The following is a 23731-nucleotide window of genomic DNA, read 5'->3' on the forward strand; positions in this document are numbered from 1 at the left end:
GCTCTCTCATGATCAAAAGCTATGGCCACGTCTGTGCCCAAGGACATGGCTGAGCATTGGGCTGAGCAGCCAGTGTGGTGTCAGGGCTGGAGCTGAAAGACGGCCCCTGACAGAGGACGCTTCCCGGGGAAATGCCATGGGCCCCCTCCGGTCTGGTTCGAGCTGGCCCAGCGGACCTGGCCTGGCTTGGGTTTAGCTCTGGGGTAAAGGGTCCAGGGATGAGCTACTTAGTCCAGAATCTTGGAGGCATGACAGTGAATTCTACGTTTACCATCAACTAGTCTGAAAATCTCAGCGTAGTCTCAGAATTCACTTTTAATTAATAAATATTTAGTGAAACTTATTATGTGTTTCAAGGCCATCTAATTTCAAATTTACCCCAAACAAACATTGTGCTTACGTACGCACTCATTTCCTCTGGCAGAAAGCTAATGTCTTCAATGGTGGGTCAAAAAGTCAAAAGTCAGAAGAAGGATGAAGGCGTTGCTCCTCCCACCCCTGGCAAAGCCTCCCTGAACACCCCTCCCACCCCCAAGGGTCATTTGTTCTAGTCTTTAAAATCTCCAATTATTGCTATTATTGGTTTTCTTCATAATGCTTCAAAAAAAACCCCTACTTTTCCTAAACTTTAATAAAATTCTTCTACTTAGGAAATTAGGAACTATTTGTGTTCCAAGTCTTTCCTTAATCCTGAAGAAAGGAATAATTTCCAGGGTGTGTGCTGTGAACACATGAGGACAGCCCCAGAATGGAGTCACTTATGCCAAGCCCTGCAACCAAGCTGAGACCACAGTGCCGATCTCCTAGAACTGGATTTACACCAGAGAATCGCCACTCCTCTGAGGAGTGCTAATGAGGTCATCTGCCTGCCAGAGCTCTGCCCTTCCCTAGAAGAAAGCGACCTTGCAGTGGCCAACCTGCCTGGTTGCCTGCACGTCCTGGTCCCAGCTCCCTTCTGCCTAGGAAAGCCTTTCATTTTGTAAAGTTCCCCTGCGGTCCCATCTGTCAGATGGGATGCTGCCCGATTCATGGATTGTTAAATAAGGTCAGTAAGATCTTGAAGATGTATTCAGTTGAATTTTGTTTTCTAAGAGTGTGGTCATTAATTTTGCCTAAGTTATTATTTTATTGGTTTATAAGGAACATCACTGTTTATGGGAACATCAATGGTTTCCAAGAAAAGACCCCGGATAGAAAATTATCAAGAACATCAGGAGAAAAGAATAGAAAGCTCCTGGCTTGTCCTATGACACCTACTAACTTTACCAAAAACACCGAAACCAGACTTGAGGCTGAGTGCACTGCTGTGATTGCGGATTGCATTGTTTGGGCCTCCCTGCTATGGCCCCCACCACCAGTGAGGTCGGGAAGAAAACCCATTAGGTCAGGTGATTTGGAAGCAAGAGACTCAGGAACAGTGTATCCTGGGAAGTGGAAGAACTAACCAGGGATTGACACCATTTAAAAAAGTAGCTTCTACTCCATTTAAATATTACTTAAATAGTTCATGATAAAGTTTGAATGAACTTGAAATGGATTGATTGCAGGGGGTGCACACTCTTTTCCTCTGCACATTAAACAACATACTCATTGGACCCCACGACTTCAACCCCTCAGACAAGCACGAGCAAACAAAACTGCATCCCTGGGCTGCGGGAGGACCGTATTTCCCGGACCCCCGGAGCCTGGAACTGGGTGGAGCTGGTTTGGGGGATGCCTGGCTGTGGCTGTGGCAGGCCCACTTCGTTCTGCATCCAGGAGTAAAATCCCTGCCTGGCATTTGGTGTTTTCGGAGGGGCAGACGCAGGGCTGGACGGGGCGGCGGCGCTCGGCGGCCGGCGGGGGTGGAGGCCCCGGTCAGTCCTGCAGTGGGCAGCGCGCCCGGGCGCGGGTCCGAGCCGCCGCCTTGGGGCCAATCAGCGCGCGGCGCCCCTGCCCTGGCCCGCGCCCCCGCCCCGCCGGGCAGCAGAGCCGCGGAGGCTGGGGCCGCGCCAGCCAGCGAGGAGGGGCCGAGCCGCGGGGGATCCTGGAATCGGCGGGGAGGTGGGGATTCTGGGAGGAAGGCTCCATTTCCTCCTTCCCGCCGCGCCCCTCGCCGGCACCCCAAGTTCCCATGCGCCGCCCCCCGCGGAGGGAGGATGCTGGGCATGTACGTGCCGGACAGGTTCTCCCTGAAGTCGTCCCGCGTTCAGGACGGGATGGGGCTCTACACGGCCCGCAGGGTCGCCAAGGTGGGTGCCCGGGCCGCGCCCCGCCTCCCCGCGCCCTCCGCGGGCCGAGCGCGCCGGCTTCTTGCCCGGGGTCGCCGGGGCCGGGGTCCCGGGACGGAGGCCAGGTTCCGCGGGGCGGCCTGGCCCGTCGGCCTCGGCTGCAGCGCCACGTCAGTGTCGGCCGCGCCCGTTGCCCGGTCGGGGGGCGGCACTGCCCGGCCCGCGGCAGGATGTCTGGCCTCCCCCGCAGGAAGTGTCCGGTGCAGCCTCCTCTCTGGCACCGCGTCTCCGCGCTGGCTTCGCCCGCGGGCGGGGGTCCCCACGCGCGCACGCCGCCCGCCCCCCTCCTCGCTTCCGTTCGGAGGAACCCGCCCTGCACGCAGCCCACGAGGCTCGGTGTAGCTCAGACCCCAGGAGCGCTCAACCTCCTGCGGGGCCGAGAGGTGCCAACTGCAGGAGCTACTTTCTCCGCCTCTGGGTGTCCCTGGGACAAGGTCTCTCCTTCCAGAGGCAGAGGCAAGTGCGCAGGCGAGCACATTGCACTGTGCCCAGGGGACCAGCCTGGGGGCGCGATGCTGAAAGCGAAGGCCTAGGAGGAGAGAGGACTGGAAAATTCCAAACCTTTGGATTTGCCACAGTTGTGTCCTAGCGGTTTCTCGGGATCTGTAAAGTCTGGAACCACAGAGGCAGGGGTGAGGTGCCCGGGTTATGCGGGCCGCCGGTTACCAAGCAGGCACTTTGTGCAGGGTACCTGGTACCCACCCAGGAGAGAAACTTCCCCCACGCCACTCCGTGAGAACAGCGTTCATCCCGGAGTGAGAAGTGCAGGAGCAGCACTGCAGGGTCTGCTTCCTGCCAGCTACTGAGTTAGGCTTCCAACCCATGGCTGCTGAGTCCAGAGCTCTGGGTCCTTCCAGATGGTTCCCTGCCAGCTTCCTAGCACCCCCACTCCACCATCGACCCCCAATCCCTCCCCCTTAACAGATATGTTTAAAAATGGTGGTGTGGGCAGGAGCAGGCTTGTGCGGGTAAGGGATGCTATCAAGGGGGTCACAGGACTCAGCAGACACCAGGAGGCATTCTCAGAGCATAGATCTCCCCTCCCTCACCTAAGAGCAGGTGAAGGAGGGGGACCAGCCCTCAGAAGGCGCCCCTGACATCCCTGTGCTGCCTCCAGGGCATGGTTGGATCAGAGGAGCCCATGTTCACTCTCTCAGATGAGAGTCTGAGGACTGCTCAGAGGCGCACCAGGAGCAGAGCCTAACCTGGGTGGGAGGGCTGCTGCATAGATGCTTTAGCCAAATGGATGAATGTGAAATCAGCATTCGCTCAAAGCAGAGGTTGAAATTTTACTTTAAATCTTTCTCACAAGACATAAAAATTCCCATATGGATTTTTCTTGAAGATCTCAGGCCCAAATGTGACTATTCATACATTATTTTGTTTAATGTTACTAAAAGTGATATACTAAAAAGTTGGACAAATATTAGAATTATTACATAATTCCTTTTTTGCCTTATATTATTTAGGTTTTGAGAAATAGCTGGCCCTGGCCGCTTTGGCTCAGTGGATAGAGCATCGGCCTGTGGATTGAAGGGTCCCGGGTCAAGGGTGTGTACCTCCCTTGCAGGCTCCATCCTCAGGGCGTGTGGGAGGCAACCAAACACATCAATGTTTCTTTCTCTCTGTGCCGCCCTCTCCCTTCCACTCTCTGAAAATCAATGGAAAATATCCTGGGAGAGGATTAATAACAACAACGAAAGAAATAGCTGGTAAAAAAAAAAAAAAAAAGAAAAGAAAGATATAGCTGGTCAATGTATTTCATTTTGATATATTTAATAATTCCAACTTATTTTTCCACGTAGTTGATTATTTGGATGTTTTTATTGTTTGGAGTCATATCATGAAAAGCTTCCAAAATCATCAGGTCACCGCATTTGACTCTTGCAGTACTAACTACACACAACGTTTTCCTGGTTCCTGTAGCTTCAACATGTAAAACAGATCTCCATCCAGTCTCATCTAGAATGCTTACCTGTATTTCAGGTGAATGTGCAGGTGTTTGCAGTAAATCCAAATGACATCCTGTGGGTGGCATAGATTCATAACGATCATAAGATACTGAACCATGAGGCCACTGAGCATAGACAGGGTCATGATGCCAGGGATGACCGGGGAGCAGACCCCCGCTCCCTTGCCTTCCACAGGCTGAGGAGGGAATTGAAGCTGGAATCAGATATGAGGTGAGTGGTAAGGCCCACGCTGAGTGTCCACGCATCTTCTCCCTGTTTGCATGTAGGTTCTGGATTCCCAGGTATTTCCCAAGTACAGGCCTAACTCTGGCTATAAAACCAGGGGTCTGAGAAGAGAGTATCCCAGCAGTTAAATTAAGGGCCTTAATTTAAAGTTTTCCTATTCTCTAACCAGGTTTTGGAATAGCTCACTTTGATATGTATGTTTTGTAGAATACCTCTGTTATAGGAAATGATTGCAATCAAGCCATCTGTTGATTTCACACTCAGAGAATCTAACCCAGTCCTGTTCTGAGATTCTGAGGTTTGGGGATCTTGCTGGAGACTTGGGATTCCCTTACCAAGGGGACCCCTGAATCCTGCTCTACACCCACCTTTCTGTTCAGCGTGTCCTAGAGTGGGGTCTCTGCAGAGAATCCGAATGCAAGGCTCCCCCTCAGTCCTAGGTGTTTCCTTGGTGATGATCTATTTTGCAGGCCTGCTGCCTCTCCTTGGGGTGTAGGAGGGACGAAATCTACACAGTGAGGAGGAGCGCTCCCTTTCCTTTTGATGCCTTAATGGGGATTGCATGAGGAGGGTCTTCTGGTAGCCATTTCCCTGTAAGCCATGATTGTTCTTGGAGAAGCAAACAGTGGGTGAGAGTCTGTTGGGAAGCCCTTGGTTGGAGCAAGGCGGTGGAGTCTGCACACTGCAGTTTGCTGGTGCTAACAGTGACAGAATGGCACTTTCCACGACCTGTGCCCAGGTGCTGAGTGTCATCTCAGGAGCACAGTTGAGGGCTTCCATGAAGATAAGGTATTCTAGGTCACAAAGTATTATTATGCAGATGAAAACGAATGTTAGTTATGCAAAACTAATGCATTAAGTATACATGCAATCAAGTTAGGCAACACACCCCCACCTTACATTTTTTTTATATCATGACCCTTGCTGTCTTATGCAGTAGTCCCCCCTTATATTTGGGGGACACGGTCCAAGACTCGGAATGGAACTGGGGATAGTATGGAGCCCTATATATACTATGTCTTTTCCTACACATACACACCTGTGATAAAGTGCAATGGTAAATTAGGCACAGGGAGAGATGAACAAGGACTACTAATAAAATAGGGCAATTCTAACAATGTACTTAATAAATTTATGGGAATGTGCTGCCCCCCTCCTCCCTCCCCGTGATGCCCACTGGGAGAGGAAGGCAGGCGGGTGCCTGGGCCCTGTGACCCTCCGTCAGGCTCTTTGACCTCCCCATGTCTGTAACGAGCACTCACAGCTTCTCTGTGGGTCTTCGAATCCCAGATCACTGCTCTTATGATGGGGGGGGGGGTGGTCACTGCTCAGTAAAGTCGGGGTAACTTGGACACAAGCACTGATACCTCACAGTCAACCCGAGAACCATGATGGCTGCTGAGTGACCTCCAGGTGGGTGGTGGGACGCCTACAGGTGGAGGCACTGGACGAAGGGATGAGCACGTCTCACCCACGGAGCAGGACTCCTGAGATTTCATCACACCCCTCAGAAGGGCCCCCAATTTAGAACAAGGGAATTGTTTATTTCTGGAATTTTCCATCGCATTATTTGGGACAGAGGTTGACCGCAGGTAACCCAAACCAAGGAGGGTGAACCCGAGGGAAGGGAAGCCACTGTGCGTTAATCAGTGTGCAGTGCTGTTTGACATTATGCTTGAACCCAGCAAGTGGAAAACCATAGGTTCCTTCGAGCTCCAGGAGCTGTGACTCTGTGGAAAGGTTGACGTCGGGGAATCCGCCACTGCTGGCCTCCCTGCCCTCCCTGCCCTTTGAAGCCATTGCAGGCTGCTGGTTGTCCTCCCTCTGATTCTGTCAGCCACGCGGGCCTGCGCCAGGCTCTGGGATGCAGGTGAGCAGAGACCAGGTCTTTGTCCACAGGAGCTTGTTGTCCTGTGTGGGGAGATAAACAAGTAAGCAAGTAGCAGAGGGAAGCTCACAGATAATGGATGTGTGTCCATGTGGGTTGATTTTGCTGGGCACCATGAGGCTTCGCTGCTCAGGGAGATGCGATGGAAGCAGTGCCCATACAATGAGACTAGTATGGCGACGGACACCGGGTTGTGAGGTTGTGTGAGGTGAGAAGGCCATAGGACGTCACCAGAAAATGCTGGGGGCTCCTGGAGGCTCTATGGAGGAGCGGAATTTCATGGGGTCACATTATTATTATTAACACTGCCTTCATTCTTATTATTTTTTATTTTTACATTTATTATTTAAAAAAATGATTTCAGAGAGAGAAGAAGGGAGAAGAGAGAGTGATAGAGAGAAACATCAATTAGAGAGAAGCATTGATTGGCTGCCTTCTGTACGCCCCCTACTGGGGATAGAGCCTATAACCCAGGCATGTGCCCTGACAGGCAATCAAACCTGTGACCTCTTGGTTCATGAGTCGATGCTCAACCACTGAGCCACACTGTCCAGGCAATACTTCCCTATGGAGCACTTGAACTTGACTCTTCCATTAACATTGTGAAGTAGATACTATTATTATATCCCTTCTCAGTTGAGGAAATGGAGGCAGAGAGCTTGGCAGGGTGACACATTCAGTGTTGCCTGGGCGACACTGTAAGGGGTGGCCTGTGATTCGGATTCAGTGAGTCACCTGGGTTTTGTGCTCTTAATCAGTTTGGGTGGAGTTGAATGGTTTGCAGGTAGGATTGTTGGGAATTGTGGGCAACCTAGAACTGTCACACGCAATCACGTGTTTTGCCATGCCCTTGTACAGATGATCTCATTTTATTGCCCGGCAGCCCCTGAAGGCTTGTTATTGCTCCCAATGTGCAGATTACACACTTGCTCCATCATTAGTTCTTGTCAAAATTTTTGCAATGGTCCTGGGTTCACCTTTACTTTTTTTTCTGCTTTCCAGTTTGTTCTTCGTTCTTCACCCCTTACCGGGTCTTCAGATGCCCAGTTATTTCCCTGTATATTTAGAAGCCCTTTAGGCCATTCTCCCAGGTTTCTGGTGACTAATTCCGCTGGAGGCCGGAGAGGGCATTACTGAGGCCCGGGGACTTAGCCACTGAGTGCACAGCAGGTGCAGGGCCCGCCCCGCCAGGCTGGGGTCCCTCTGCTCCGCTCCCTTCTCTCGCACCCCCTGCTTTTCTGCCTCGGGGGGCTGCTGTGTCCATGACCCCCCTGCTGTCTCCTGCCACCTTGGGCCCTTCTCAGGGGCAGATGCAGGTTCTGCGTACAAACTTGAGACACGCCCTCCCCCGCCCCGGTGTCTCAAGGGCAAAACATATTGACAGCACCGCGTGTTGTTTTCCTGTTACCGCTGTAACAAATTCTTACATGCCTAGTGGCTTAACACAACCCGGTTTATCGTGTTATGGTTCCCGAGAACATACATGTAAAATGGGTGGGCAGGCTGATTCCTTCTCCATGCTCTGAAGAGACCCCGCCCCCCCCTTACCATTGTCAGTTTCCTGGAGGCTGCCCCCTCCTTTGCTGGGGTCCCACATCCTCCAGCCTCTAGTATGGCTTCTGACCCCCCTGCCTCCTCTTTGAGGATCCCTGTGATTGGATTGGGCCACACAGACAGACAGGGTAGTGTCCCTTCTCAGGACCCTAACTAATCACATTCCACACGAGGTAACATGCTCCCAGGCTCTCAGGATTAGGATGTGGACATTCTGGGGGCTGTTAGGCATCCTACCACAGCTCCCAAGCACAGCGCTTCCTTGCCTAGGTCACGTGGAACATTTTACCATGACTAGCTGGGGTGAGTCCCCACGTGCCGGTCCTGATCAAATATACCCACCACAGGCCTGCCGAATGCAGGAGTATCCCGCCTTACCTTCATAATGGTGCCGGCCGAGGGGGGCAGTATTGGGGTTCACGCAGTGAAGCCTGGGTGTGCGGTCTTCTTGTAAAGAGGGAGACAGGTCTGGACTGAGTAGAAGGAGGAGGAGATGCTGATGGTGTTCTCAGACATGGTGAGCAGAAGACCTTCGGGAACAAATTCAAGTGCACGATCTCATGTTACAGATGAAGACACAGGAGCCAGAGCAGCCCTGTGCGGTCTGGCTGAGGGCAGCTGCCCCTCCGCACCCACAGTCCCCCAATACCTGCGCCCTGTCCTTCAAACCAAGGCCATGCCTCCCACAATACCTGTGCTCTGTCTTTCAAACTTTATATTTTGTTTATTTGTGATAAATAACAGCTACAGTTAATTCTATCAACAAATATTTATGCAGCCACTGGACTTGCTAGGCACTGGGCTGGTTGCCAGTGATTGGGCTCCCACAATACCTGCGCCTGTCTTTCAAACCAAGGCCATGCCTCCCTCAATACTGCGCCCTGCCTTTCAAACTTGATAAGGCCTGTGTGGTAGGGACGTGTGGTGGGGTAACATCTCAAGTAACAATACTTGACATAAAGGTTTACATTTGTGTCTTGGAAGAGACAATAAGCTAAAAAAAGGGCAAGTTGGATAGGGTTTGAAACATGGGAAAGAGGAAACTTAAAAGGAAAAGTGAGTGGAAGCATAGAGGAAAAAGCACATAATATGCATAAATGTTAACACAGGAAGAGGAGATGAGCTTTGAAGGTGACTCTGCGGAGACAGTGGATTGCAGGCGCCCCTCCCACCCCAAAGTGTTTGTTGTACTAACGGGGACTGATGGCCAGTGTGGACACAGCGGGAGCACGGTCATCGCACACGTGTGTCTCTTCTGTGCTCATAGGTGGCGACTCCATCTAGCTTTGCATGTCCTGGGTTATTACAGCTTGAAAAAAAGTGTAACTAACCCACTTACACGAATGTTCCCTGAGAAACTTCATATTTTACTTGTGATAACAGCTACAATTATCAACAAATTCTTATGGAGCCACTGGACTTGCTAGGCACTGGGCTGGTAGCTATTGACTAGGGTGAGTGACAGATGGCATCACTGTTACTCAGCTTGTGTCTGAGCCCTGCAGCCAGCCTTATCCTGATTTTATAGATGAGGGAGCGGATCTTGAGGAAGGTTATGTCAGTAATAAGTGAGTTAGTCAGAATTAGAACTCAGATCATCCCATATAGCCTTATCACTAAAACAAAACCCAACACTTTTTCTCTACGCTGATAAAGTGCTGTTTCTGTGCTCATATACCAAATACCTGCTCCAACACTTAAAACATGACTTTCCCCAAATGAGACAAGAGTAAACCCATTTCATCGCCTGGCATTTCTCACTTCACAGTATCTGGTGGCAATCCCTCAAGTAATCTTTTTTGCCTGAATATATTTCTGTGGCTGTGGCTGTGCCATACTTTACATTTGCTCAGGCTTTGTACACCTTTCCCCCCAGGATCTGCACCGACCGCTGGGAACACACCAGTGAACAAATAGAAATGGGCTGCGTGGAGCCTGCATTCCGGGGAGGCAGACAGAGTCAGCATCAGGTGGATTCGTGCTGCATCAAGATGTGGTCGGTGCCACGGAGGAAAGGCAAAGCAGAGCTGGGTGTGGGTGACTTGGCAGAGAGTGTGGGTGTCCTATAAATGGGGTCCAGCCAGTGCTCCCCAAGGAGGTGAGACCTGAGCAGTGACTCCAAGGACGGAATAGCCAGACCTATTTCTAGGGACAGTGCCCTGTAGGCAGCAGCCAGAGCGAGGGCCCTGGGATGGGGTTTGCCCTGGGATGGGGTTGTGTCCAGACAAGGAGGCTGGTGAGGCCGTGATGGGTGAGCCAGGGGCCGCGTCTGGGGCAGGAGGCCAGAGGGTCAGTGAAGGGAAGCGTGTGAGCCCAGGAGCCACATCTCAAACCTTCCAGGCCACGGTACAGACACTGGCTTTACTGGGAGTGACATGGGAGCAGCTGCAGGATCTGAATGAGGAGTGACAGGCTCTGAGTTTATCAAGAGTCACTCGTCTGCTGTTGGGAATACTGGGGCCGGGCAAGTGTGTCACCTGGAAGACTGGCCAGGGTTCCTGCAGCTGTCCACGTGGGAGGTGGTGGCTTAGACGGTGGCCATGCTGGGAGACGACGGTGACAGAATATGCTGCTGGGATATGGGTGAAGGAAAGGGAAGGTCATGGGCATACAAGGACTTTAGCTGGAGAAATGGGAAGGGATGGAGTTTCCCATGCATTACTCAGGCCCCTGGAGAGAGAGAGCCTCACACCAGTTCTGGGCCAGAACCAAGGCTTCCCTTCCCCCAGCTGCCAGTCCGTGACAGGAGTGGTTGTTACTCAGGAGAAGCAGGTGGTTTGGGTTGGGATTAGGGAAACGGAGCTGCATGCAGGTCCCCATATTCGCAGAATCTCTCCTTCATCACGTCTCCTGCGCCGCCCATGTCATACATAATGCATTTCTTAAAGAACAATTCTGCTGCGTGCTGGGCACGCTGCTTCTTTGCTCTGACTCCCGCCGGATCCGGGGAGAGTGATGGAGACAACTGCAGGGGCCTCCGCCTTGCGGATCATCTCCCCATAACGAGAAGTTGGCAGGGCCTTTGCTGTCCGCTCAGTGGCTCAGAATGTCAGGGTGGGAGACTGGGACTCTCCTGGCCCCAGGAGCTGCTGCAGCCCAGCTCCAGGCCCTCTGCCAGGTGCAGGGAAAGCAGGGGCCCCGGCTTCCGCTCTGGCCCAGCTCTCGCTGAAGGGCTTACGTGGTTTCGCTTGCAGGTTGTTAGCTCTCCTCCTTGGAAACGGGAAGCTAGTAGGTGTAGTTTTTCTACCTGAATGCATCAGTGCCCTGCACACGCTCAGCATCTGGCACTAGGGACAATGGGTGGGTACAGGGAGGCAGTCACAGCAGGGGAGGGAGATGGACTATTTTCAACTGCACTGAGTGGAAGGCCTGATGGTGTTGCCAGGGAGAGGTGGGCCCAAGACCTTAACGTTGGAATACACTTATGTCCCAAAGGGCGACTCGGGCTCCTCTGTGAGAGCATCATCTCACATACAGATGGTTCAGCTGCAGGTGGTCCACCTATGCGTTTCAGCTGCATGGACATGTTTCTTACCTGCTGAGCCATTTCAGAGCAAATCACAGACTTTGTGACAGTTTACTCCTCAGTATTTCAGCACCAGGGCATTCTCCTGAATAGCCCTAATAGCCCAACAAAAAGAACAGCAATTTCTTAGTGCCCTCTAACTCCAGCCCCTATGCAGATGACTCTAATTACATCCAGAATGTTTACACCAGGACCCCTCACAGACCTCCCAGCCCACTTGGCTGTCTGTCACTCTCTTCACAGCCTCCCCGTCGCCCCTCTGTGCTCAGTCGCAGGGACTTTCCCAGGAGACCGGGCTTGTTCGTCAGGATCACGGTCTGGTTGCTTGCCCAGGGCTTCCTTTACACGCTCTTCATCTTCCGCATTTCTCCTCACCTGGAAGCTAGACAGACGTCTTACCTTTCTGCTTGTTTTATACCAGCCGTGGGCAAACTACGGCCCGCGGGCCGGATCCGGCCCGTTTGGCTGTTCTATCCAGCCCGCGGAGCCGAAAGAGCGGAGGGTTCTCTTGCTCTCCCCTCCGCTCCTTTACTTTGAATTTATATTAGTTCACACAAACTCTCTATCCATGCTTTTGTTCCGGCCCTCCGGTCCATTGTGGCCCTCGAGTCAAAAAGTTTGCCCACCCCTGTTGTATACACTGACGTTGTGTATCGAATGCTTCTCCCAGCCAGAGGTTGCTTTCTTTCCTTTTCTTTTTTGTTAATCCTCACCCGATGGTATTTCCCCATTGATTTTTAGAGAGTGGAAGAGAGAGGGAAAGGCAGAGAGAAACAACTGGTTGCTTCCTACATGAGCCCTGACCAGGGCCAGAGCCGGGGAGGAGCCTGCAACCGAGGTATGTGTCCTTGACCGGAATAGAACCCGAGACCCTTCAGTCCACTGAGCCAAATTGACTAGAGCCAGAGGTGGCTTCCTTCATTGTAATAAATGGTGCAGCGTTAGCACTGGGACAGGAGAGACGCAGGAAGCAAACGCCTCCCTCTCACGTGTTTTATCCACGCGTGTTATTTACGTGCTCATTCTAGGCAGCGTGATCCCCGGGTGCGGGGTGAGAGACAGATACGGGATGAGGGCTGCGCATGCTCGCTCGCCCTTCGCCCCTGGAGGAGCCTGGAGAGTCAGCCAATACCCATCGGGCGTGGCAGACTGGGCATGGAGGGCAGGAAGGGCTGGCGTCCTACTCCCCTGCAGCAGGGGTGCATCCTCTCGTCCTCTCGCACGGCTAGTACTGCAGCACGGCGTCACGTGACTTTCCTATTATAAAGGCACTTTGTGCTTAGCCAGTGGTCTGTGAGCTGACACTATGGATGGATATCTGTCCCACGGTCCACCTTTGCCCAATGGTTGTAGCATCCATTGATAATCCTCCCTCAGTTGTATGATTAGGCATTTCAAAATGGTGATTTCACTCCAATGCCCCTTGTCCAATGCAGCCTCCTTAGCGAAGAGCTCCCCTTTGTCGTTGCTGCCGGCTGGTCCCCTGCCCTGGGGTTATTATGGAGAAACTAGGACAAACCCCTCTTTCTTTCATCATGTTTGTAAGTTGCTATCGTCTAATGATGTCAAAGGAGGTTCTTTTAAAAACAAAATTTTCTTCTTTCTCTGACAATCATTATGGACATAAGAGCTTGCTAATGTGTTTCAATCCATTACCCTCTTGGTCACTGATTCTCAAACTGCTGTCCATTTGGCCTGCAGGAGCTCGTTCTAGTTGGATTTAAGAGCTAGAGGAGATCTTAGATCCCCAAGTGTGACAGCTGAGGACACGGAAGCTCAGAAGTGTGTGATGCCGTGATGTGTCACAGCTAGTTAATGCAGTCAGGGTTGGGGTTCAGGCCTCCTGAAGCCTCAGCTGGTGGGGCCCCACCATGCTAAGAGGGCAAATCTGCAGTAAGTCTTGCTTTCAACTTCTTACTAATTATATTAAGCTAATTAACAGAAGATGGCCCACATGTTTGCAATCATACATTTCTTGTTTATTAAGAGTTATTGTCCAGCCTGGTGGGTGGTGAATTGAATGGATTCATGATTTGCTTTGTTCAGCAACCACAGAGCAGCACAGTGGAGCTGGGCACTGGGCGGGGCACTGGGCGGGGCACTGGGAGGGGCTGAGGGCCACTTTGACTTGGACAGTTTGGTGTCTGTAGGTGGGATTTGTCCTGCAGTCACATTGTGCTGGACCTGCACACAGTTCTGAGAAGTTGAAATTCATTTCCAAGATAGAGAATTAGGGATTTCCTATGCGCACGTGAGTTGTCAGCTTCCCTGAAATGTTTGGGCTCTCTGGCAGCATTGGGCCCCACGGTGACGTGGCCACATTGAACCAGAGTGGAAACACTGTGCCAGTGGGCGTGCCCTGCCCGCCCCTCCTGGCCACTCCTTACCTGGCCTTGCTATTTGTAGTTGGATGTCTGATGTCGCTTCCTTGCCCAACCTTGTAAGCGTTTGAGACCGTGGCCCTTGAGATAGTTAGAAGTGGAGAATTCTGGGAGGGCTCTTACCATGACATCACAGGCCGAAGGCTGTGTCAGTAATGCAGGCCCATGGGAAGGGGTAGGGCTGGCATCCTCCTGCGGCTCCTGGGACATCTTCCCCCACTTAGTCCTGGAAGGTGAACAGACGATGACCAGTCAGCTGGGAAAGTTTGAAATTTTCAAAAAACTAGTTTGAGACATTGGTTTCCTGCCTGTCATTAATTATGAACCTTACATTAGATGTTTAATGTGCTAAGGCATACATATACATATGTATACATAAATGTATGCATACACACACACATATATGTATATATACAGTGTGTGTGTGTATATATACACATACACACACACACACACACACATCCAGTAGAACAGACTAATTTGGGTGAGGGAGTGTCTGTTAAAGCCAAAAATCCATTCTATAATAAAGTAGGTTTTCCGAATATGTGTGTAAAAAAATGGACAAATTCATTATTTACCCGTTTTTACGTATGTAGACATGTTTGTGTAATTAAAATTAAGTGTGTATGAAAAGTTTAATTTCATAGAAAATTTGACAATTCCATGTTTCAACTAAAAGAAAAATAATTACATATAATATATGTATAGTATGTGGCCCAAATCTTCCTCTCACAGGTGTGCCGCCCACATTGCTGTGAAGCCACGAGATGGAAGGGGCTTCCTCTGAGGTAGAATTTCCATGGGAAGAGGCAAGTGACCAGCGCAGTGTGTGCGCTAACATCGTGGTGACACAGTGCTGCCGGTACAGCGGGAGCCACAGTGAACAGGGTCGGGCTGGTTAGGGGAAGCGTCAGCGTGAGAGTGGGTCTGGTGGGGATAAACCTCCACCGGAAGCCAGACATCCGTTGTCCTTATTATCTGCCGTGTTTCTCACCGCCAGAGCTACGGAGGGTTACCAGTTGGCTCATCACAGGTTGTAATCTTGCAGCCACAGAAACTCAAGTGCCTTTGATCAGATTATCCTCATGCACTCACATGTGTGCTTCGAAGGCCATCTCATCACATCCAGAGAGCTCAGGTTCCCATAAATTTGCTTCCTCCATGTATGTTTTTATGCCGGTGTCTTTTCAAACTGTGGTGGCGGCCTACCGGTGAGTTGTGAAGTTAAGTTATTGGGTCAAAACTAGTATTTTAACACAAGTGATTAAAATAGAGGAGACAGTATGAGCGTGATTTGTGCCCAGCAAGGGTAGGGTTGCGTCATGAAATTCCCATTTTAGTTTTACATGTGTGTGTTTCCATGTGTATATGCGCATTTGCTTGGCTGACATGCAAAGTGTATTTCTTGCTCTGGTGTGAGGAAAACAGTGGAGAGCTGCATCTCTCGTGTTCGGGTTAAGGTAGAGTGACTGCTCGCTATGAACAGCGAGGCTCTCATGTCAGAGTTCTGCTTCCTATTTGCAATATTCAAAGCTGTCAGTCCTTTAAGGCCTGTGTCAGAGCAGAGCAGAGCCCTGCCTGGCTCTGGTGCTCTGAATGGCTGTGAGCCCGTGTATTCTTCTAAATCCTCCCATTCGATGATGCCAAGCACAGGGCAGGTTCCTTCTCGAACCGGTTCCTTACAGCAAACTCCATCCAGGCAGGCAGCCGGACACCAGCTGGTGAGTACATAGCTTCCTCACATAGTAGCATCAGTCTCTGTACCCACAGCTATTATCAGAGCAGCCACACGCTGCCCCCTAGACAAACTGCCTTACATTGTAGCGGTACCTGAGCTCTCTGGCTCAGCAGCTTCTGCCGTCTCCCTGCCCAGCACACTGGCTGGGTAACATGGCAGCTGTACCTGAGCTCTCTGTGAGCTCTTAGCCTCCCATCGTAGCAGTACTAGCTCTCAGCTCCGTCTCAGCTCTCCTGTCTCCTGCACACATTGGCGCTACATTCTCTGTGCCCGCCGCCTCTCCCTCTCTGAGCTTTCGCAGACTTTTTTGCACACACGTGGTCAGTACCCTGAATATTACTTCAGAGTTAAAGAAGGCTGGCTGCCAACAGTGCCATCGAGCGTTTGGGTTGCCGAAGGGCACAGTGCACCGTGTGTCCTTGCACCCACTCATGGTATCTTGGCCTGATTGGGATTCCCAGGCTCACAGGTGGTAAGGGTCCCGAGCTCAGGGCGGCCTTGACCAGCTGGTGCACTCCAAACAGTGTCCCAACAACATGTATTTGGGTTTCCTTCCTCCTCAGTCTTTTGGGGAACTGATGGATTCATTGTTTTTCCTCCAAATTCGCACTGACTGTCCTGGGTAGACAGGTTGCCTTGGAGAGTGTGTACACCTATGGTCACCCGCCATGGTTGTTAAAGGCTGAGCACGTGACCAAGGGGAGGGAACAGTTGCACCACGTGGGTTAATACCAAATCCTCACACTTACTACCAATACACTCCTGTATTTCAGTCTGTTGTCCTGAGTGGCCTCATCCTCAGTGTCGCCATTCAGTGCCACAGTCACTGTGCTGAGTGACCGCCGCGAGCAGGCGCCGGGCGGGGTGGTGAGGAAACTCCTCCCCTGGGTCTGCAGTTATCTGCCCACGTTTGAGAGGTGGCCTGGGGAAGGCACAGCGCCTGAGCCCTCCACTGGGGACAGGCCACTGGCTCTGACCTCTGCTAGGTGACTGACCGTCGCAAGCGAGTGATAGAAGCCCTGGAGTCCGATTTCCTTCCTTGTTGCCTGGGACACTCTCACAGAGGACTGGCTGGCATGTGGCACATAGCTGTTCAGTAAACTCTAACTTCCCTTCCTGTCCTTGCATTTCTCGTACAGCTTTTCCTAACCACCACTCCAGCCTGGTGAGGCCCCCGGGCAGGCGAGAATGATTCCCTTTTACAGAAGCGTCTTTGTCACTGCCTGCCCGAGGGGTGATGCTGTGTGTCCAGCATCCACGTGGGGCGGCCCGTGACGCACGGAGGCTCCCAGCCTCTCTGATGCTGCTCCTCGCACCCTGGACCAGGCCCGCGTGCTGCTCTGAAGAGCAGTGTCCCTGTCCTTGGTGCGCTCAGGCCCTTCGCTTTGTCTGTAACATGAGGGGCTGGTCAGCTGTTGGGGCCCCTTTAAGCTTTAGCAATTTTCTCTCCCCAGGGCTGGCTTTTCTGCTGCTCATTAAGCAATTTGTCGTCCTCGAAACATTGCTTTGGTGGTTATTTCCCCCCTGACTCTGCTCCTCACAAGTTTCCCTGGAGAGATTGGTGGCTGCTTCCTCCTCCAGCTCCGTGGGAAGGGAAGGTCCTGCTGAAGACCAGGCGCAGGCGGGCGGGAGGGCGCATGGCTGTTCCCGCTCGCACACATCTCTACCGAACATCTGGCAGCAGATTCCCCCTCCCCCCTCCCCTGTCGTCAGTCCCTGCTTCTTCCCTTCGCGAGAAAAGGGCAACTACCTATTGGCCTTTCTCACAGGTCCCCCATGGCCCTCCGCAGCCACCCCTGGTGCCTCAGGCTCTCACCTGGCGCTGGTCACAGTGCAGCCCCGGGTCCCCCTCCCAGAGCCTGTGATTAAGGAGCCCAGGACCCTGATGATCCTCACGCAGAGGGGCTGCAGGCGGGCACTGGGGACCCTCACCCAGGTGGGCTGCGGGCAGGACCCTCACCCAGGGGGCTGCAGGTGGGCACTGGGGTCCCTGGTTTCGCTGTGCCCCTGGCTGTTTGAATGTTGGCAGGAGAATTTAAACTTTATTTGTGAAGTCTTCCTCCGAGCATGGGAAGCCTGCTTCTTCCTTTGTCATCGTTGGGCTGGATGTCTGATTTTTATGGGAACCAGGTGATTTCAGCCCGGTGGGCTTGTCAAGCGGAACCCAGGGCTCCTCATTCCGGGACCACTGGCCAGAGGCAGGGCCTCAGCCTCCTGGGAATTTGAATGTTACGCAGTTTAACCCTTTGAGCTTGGCTCCTATATCTTGGATTCAGGATCTGAGGCTAGAAACAGATTAAGTTGGATTTTTAATGTTTTGTGTTGTATAAATCAGTTAATATTTTAAATGTGTCTCAATCCCGGGGCATGAAGATGGCGAGAAAAAGATTTCTTCCCGAAGAGGAATGATAGCTTACTTGAAGTAATTGGCTGTGACCTGATGCCTGTCCTGTGTAACTCCCTGCAGGGCGAGAAGTTCGGGCCGTTCGCCGGGGAGAAGAGGAGGCCCGAGGAGCTGGATGAGCACATGGACTACAGGCTCATGTGGGAGGTGAGGACGGGACGCTGCTTTAGTCCTTTAAAGCATGTGTCTCTGTTCACTATGAGTGCATTTACAAGGCGGGTTAATAAGTGTGATTCCAGATGGCTTACAGCATTGCAAATGTTGCCATTTTAAGGAAGCTGAGTAACTTGAAAGTTTAGCATTTGAAGAAGAGTATGGTTGACATACCTTCCTAGACGATTCTAGAACTCTGAAGTTTATGTAGTTCCTCCCAGGGAAAGGAATTTCCCAGCATAAGGGTGTTTGGGTGTCAAAATAAGCATGTGCTAGGACCGGATTTAGATTTTAGCTTCGCTTTCTGTTGTGGAATTCCATTCCTCTACCTTTACTTCCCAGCTGCAGACCTAGTGGCTCAGAAACCAACTCTGAGCTCCATGTTGGAATGAAAATCCCACCTTAAAATGTACCGTCCTTTAACCACACGATACTTGCATCTGCCTCAACACGAGGACATCAGGAAAAAGCAACAGGATGAAACGGCGCTCTCACCAGGTCCTGCTCTGTCCACCTCTTCAGAGGTGTGGTCCCGAAAGGGCCCAGCAGTCACGCTGTGGGCATGTTAGAAGCTTGGCATCTGTTGATTTTTCTAGATCTCTCCCCTTGAGGGTTGCTGAGGGAAGCTGTGTTTGACACCTGAGGCCGTGGAGTTAGCAGGGCAGTCAGTCATTACCGCCTACGAGGCAGCAGCATAGTATGAAATGCAGAATTTCCAAGCATCAGGGCTTTACTTAATGTTTGCTAGCAGAAAAGATTTTGTGTCTCTGGCTAAATAACATATTTTCAAAAATATAGCTACCAAAATACATGATTACAAGCTTTGCAGGTGTTTTTGTAAGAACTGTTAACCTCCTCACATTATAGTAAATTATCATCTACACTAATAAAAGAGAACTATGCAAATTGACCATCACTTCGCGACACCCATCAGCCGATCAGGAGTGAGTATGCAAATTAACCTGATAAAGATGGAAGCAGCCCCGCCCCCCAGCTGCTCTGGGCCTCTGGGCAGCATGCATGCATGCAGGCATGGAGCGGCCAGGTGGGGCAGGATGCCTGCTATGAGGGGAAGGGTGGGGGGTGGAGGGAGATACAGGAGCGAAGACTGAAGGCTCCGGCTGGAATGAAGACTCAGGCCAGAGTGAAAACGGAAGGCGGCGGCCAGAGCAAAGACCTGGGTCCCGGGTGCTGGAGGAAAACTGGTGCCAGCAGCCAGGGGAAGGAAGGCCTATTGCACGAATCTTTGTGCAACGGGCCTCTAGTTTCAAAATAAATGGATATACCAGACGCACTGGGACCTCTTATGTAATTGGGCTTTCAAAACAATAAATATGGTTTTTTGGGGAAATTTCTCCTCAACCTCCACTTCACTTACACATGGGGGTGTCTTCTAATTAAGAACTCCCCTCTCCCTGCTTCGAACCAGGGAAGACCAGGTGGGAGCTGGGGGAAGCCTGAAGTATCTGCCTCATTAACAGATGGGCAGGAACCCTTCGTTCCTGGCCCCAGAAAAGCCTGGAGACAGTGACGGGGATCCGAGGCCTGATGTGAACTTTATACTCTGCTTCCTAAATCTCGGCCTTTGTACCGCGTGTGGCAAGAGTTGGGCTTGGGAGGGAGAATCGGAATGTAATTGTCCATCAGCTGCACGGACACTGGTGGCCAGACTCGCCTGGAGGGCACCAGCGAGCCTGGGCAGGGGCAGGGCCCAGCCCATAGCCTCACCTGAGAGGTGGCAGGGAGGCGGGCACAGGGTAGTGACTGGCAGGGTCTCAACACCCAGCTGAAGAGAAGGAGCCGGGAAGGGGCGGGACCCAAAGGACATCACTCTAATTCCTCGCTCCCGGAGGAGAAAGTGGGGGCACAGAGAGAGGGGCAGGAGATCTTGACTGCGAACACAGACCTGGAGAATCCGTGTTTCTTTGCTCATCCTGAAAAATGGGGCTGCTGCTTGGGATTCTCTCAAAGCCAAACCAGGCCTGGGAAGTGAGGCGTGGATGCAGACGGGGGATTAGCGAGTTGTGCTTTGGGTGGATTCCAGAATGTATGTGAAAAGCCCAAGGGCCAGGAATGACCAAGGCGGCTTTGAAGCGGAAGATAGGACCCAGGGCTTATCCTGTCAGATATCAGGGCTCATTGTAAATGGATTCTTGCTTAACCCTGCAGGCAGCACTGCCTTTGGCAAAGATGTCCTTAGCACTGTGGTGGGGAAAGGGGGCGTTGACAGTGACAGTATTGGGTGAGGATGATACCCCGTGGCTGAAAAGCATCCTGGCCCCTGACTCACAGCATGTATGACAAATCCATGTGAGATCATGTAGAGGGAAGCATGTCAGGTAAAAACAATACACTTTTAGAAGAAAGTTAGGACACCTTCATGATAGAGTAGGTGGAGGTTCTTAAATCATAAGTAGTAGCAGTGTGAAGGGGAAAAGGTAACTTGGAGGCTAGTCAAATGAAGAACTGTTGATCAGAGGGCATAATTGAAGAGAACGAAAAAGCAGGGAAAGCGGGGGAAGAAGATTCTTCTAAGGCATTTGTCTGCCAAAGTATTTGTGTCCAAAATATATAAAGAAACTACAAACTGATTTCAAGATAAAAAAAAAAATGGGCAAAACACTTGAACAGGCATGTCACACAAGAAGATACCCAAATGGCCAGTACACCCGAGAGATGGCCGAGTTCATTGCCGCCTGGGAAACCCAAACCAGCAGCAGGAGGGAGTCACTGAGTGCATTTCATCTGGAGGCGGAGGTGGTCAGTGCATGCCTGGAGGAGAGCCCTGTGCCACAGTGTACGGTGCGCGGTGCGCGGTGCGCGGTGCAGAGAGAGGCCTAGGAGGCGGGCGTCGGCAGGGTGCCGGGCAGGGAGGGGCTGTTCTGTGGTCCAGGAGTGATTGGATGGTGGCTGACTCGGCTTTCTCACTGGGGCTGGTGACAAATGGCTGGGTTCCAGTTGTAAGTTGGTGGAGGTAACTCACACCCATGGGGCTTGCTGATATGTTGTGTTTTGAAAGAGAAAAGTCTAGAATGACTTTGAAATGTTTGGCCTGAGCCACTTGGGTGGCAGGTGGTGACATACCTGAGGTAGGGCATTTGAGGGAGAGAGGGAAGGGGTAGGACGATGGGGTGGATACTGCCTGGGAACTTGTGAAGAGAGGGCATTATGCTAACTTCACTGCCAGGTGTCTACAGCATAAACTTAATTGGATAAAAGTACAGTTTGCGTCATAGTCATTAGTTAAAAACTCCGTATTCAAGAAACATATTGGTTACATGTATGTTATTGTTAACACTGGCATGCTTTGAGAATGTTAAATGCAAAGGTTGCAAAAGGAAACGGCTTATGGATCCCCGAGCTCCTCCCCGGGTGTTCCTGCTTTGCACACGTTTCTTTGCCCTGCAGACGGTGACTGACTGAAGCTGGTTTTCCGGTGGGTTGGATATTGAAGTGGACGTTTTGTTTAGATGTTTTCTCTCTCTTTGCAGTGGTTCTGTGATCGCAGCTGGTCTGCTGCTTGGGAACTTGATTCAGCACCAGGTTTCCAATGTGCTTTAGTTTTGGGGGAAAATGTTTTCAATTGTTTAAAATCTTTTATTTTCCTTGATTGTTTATGGAAGTCCTTTTAGGTGTTTGGAACAAAGAATTGACTTCACCAAATGTTTTTCTTTTGCAGACGATAGCATTTTGTTTTAGGTTCCAAATGGAACCACTTAGACATCCGTGGGCAAATGCCACCCAGGAAGCCCGGTGGAATGCTGGGAACCCCCAAACAAGCGCCGTGGCCCATTCCTTCCGACCCTGGCCCGCTCCTCGGGGGCGAGGCAGAGCAGTGGTGTGACGTGTCCTCTGGAAGTTCTGCATGGGTTTTGTGGCTGCCTTTTCTGCTTTGCACAGGAAGGCTCCTCCCTGAGTATGCCAGCCAACTACTGGCCCTTCCACCAAACCCAACCTAGGATTAGGAGAGTCCTGGGCATCCAGGCCAAGAAGTTGGTTAAAAAACAAGAAACAGCAATGTCTGCATTGTTGGAAAACTCGCCGTAATTGTGGTTCTGATCACAACCGACAGTGCGATAGGGATTTTATCAATAGATGCATTTGGCTCGGAAAACAACTGAATCTCATTTCAAAAAACGAGGAATGTGTCAAATGGAGGACTTCACCCGTGTGGCAGGCTTCGGGCTGGGTGACTAATTAGTGTGAGGATGTTCCCCGAGTTCCTTCCACACCTTCGCTTTGCTGGCTTGGTGGTGGCGTCTTCCTCCAGCCTGTGGCGGGTGGCGGGTGGCGGGTGGGGTGCAGGCGAGGTCGTGTTCATAGGCGTGAGGACATGGTGTCCTCTCGCACATCTCCCCGGGGGTGGAGGCACAGGTACGGTCACGGTTGTTTGTGTGGAAAGTAATAGAGTAAGGAATAGAAGGAAGACAAGCATAGACTGTGTCGCACGCTCACCCTGCACACCTGCTTTGCCCGCCCTGCGCCTCACCTCGTCACCTAGAACTGGCAGGCGGGAGGCTGCTCTCACCCGCCGGGCACGGCCTGGAGCTGGGGGTCAGCTCTGAGGGGAGCGTGGCCATGGGAACACGTTTGTTCTTGAGGAAGGAGGAGGGGCGTCTGCTCCCCGCAGTGTCCCCATGAGGATGACACATATGTTCCGTGTTCCGTCAGCAAGCCCTGTGTCTTGGATGCTCACCCGTCCTGATGCTGTGTTAGGTGTGGGTTCACCTGAGCGACACCCCCGCCTGCAGGGAAGGCGGAGCTCGGTGTCTGGGGGGCCAGCATTGGTGTCTCCGTGTTTCCATGCCCCCAGTGTTCCCATCAGGAGCATGGAGAGCACACGTGGCCCAAGTCTGTTTGCTGGTGGAACCTCCTAGAAGAGCAGCGCTGGGCGAGGGTCTTCCAGGGCGGGGCAGGCACTGCAGGTGGAGAGCAGCGGAGGGAGGGAGGCGCAGGTGCAGGGGACGCGGGCCTCAGCACGCTGTTATGTTTCAGACTCTCATCTTTCATTACACATCACGCGTGACGACGTGTGATGGGAACAATGGGAGCAGCAGGCGTGGGGCTGCAGGCCCACATGCTCTGAATGGCGCCTGCCGGTCCCTGTGGGTTTCCCTGCATTCTGGAGGCTAGCAGGAAGGACACACTTTATGTTTATCTTATTTCAGCATAAGCGAGATGGACAGTGCTTATCTGGCTGCGGTCACGGAGAGCCTTCGCTTTCTCTCTGAGTTTACACGTGAGCGGCGCCTGTATGAGCTTTTATAGCCGCCTTCCTGAGCTGCCATCCACGCCCCGTGCAGTGCGGGCTTACATGTATAAGCCAGTGGTGTTCAGCCTGCTCCTAGAATGTGAGGTCATCGCCACTCATTTTAGAGTCTATTAATCACTCAAGATAGAAACCCTGTCCCTACTAGCACTTGCTTTTGAATATTTTATGTAAATATTAGATTTTCATAAAATAGCTCATGTGAAATTACATTGTAAAGAGCCATGTTTCTCTAAGTAATTTTGAACACAACATTCCCATCTTTTCCTTTGAGCCCTAGCTTTGGCTCTGTCTTCCTATGTGGCCAGTTTTCTCATGGAGACTGGGGTGGGCCCGTGCTCCCCTGACCT

At 51.8% G+C, this 23731-nt stretch overlaps 1 protein-coding gene across 1 annotated transcript in view; it reads left to right on the top strand.

Moving 5' to 3' along the window:
* Nucleotides 1-2040: 2040 nt before the first annotated feature.
* PRDM5 (PR/SET domain 5) overlaps nt 2041-23731 on the top strand; it is a 125458-nt gene continuing 103767 nt past the window's right edge. The window contains exons 1-2 of the mRNA XM_080673238.1: nt 2041-2231; nt 18023-18106. Coding sequence (XP_080529364.1) covers nt 2139-2231; nt 18023-18106 — 177 coding nt within the window. The 5' untranslated portion in view covers nt 2041-2138. The remainder of the gene's footprint in view (nt 2232-18022; nt 18107-23731) is intronic.

Source organism: Plecotus auritus (assembly GCF_963455305.1).
Source record: "Plecotus auritus genome assembly, chromosome: 6".
Classification (NCBI taxonomy): Eukaryota; Metazoa; Chordata; class Mammalia; order Chiroptera; family Vespertilionidae; genus Plecotus; species Plecotus auritus.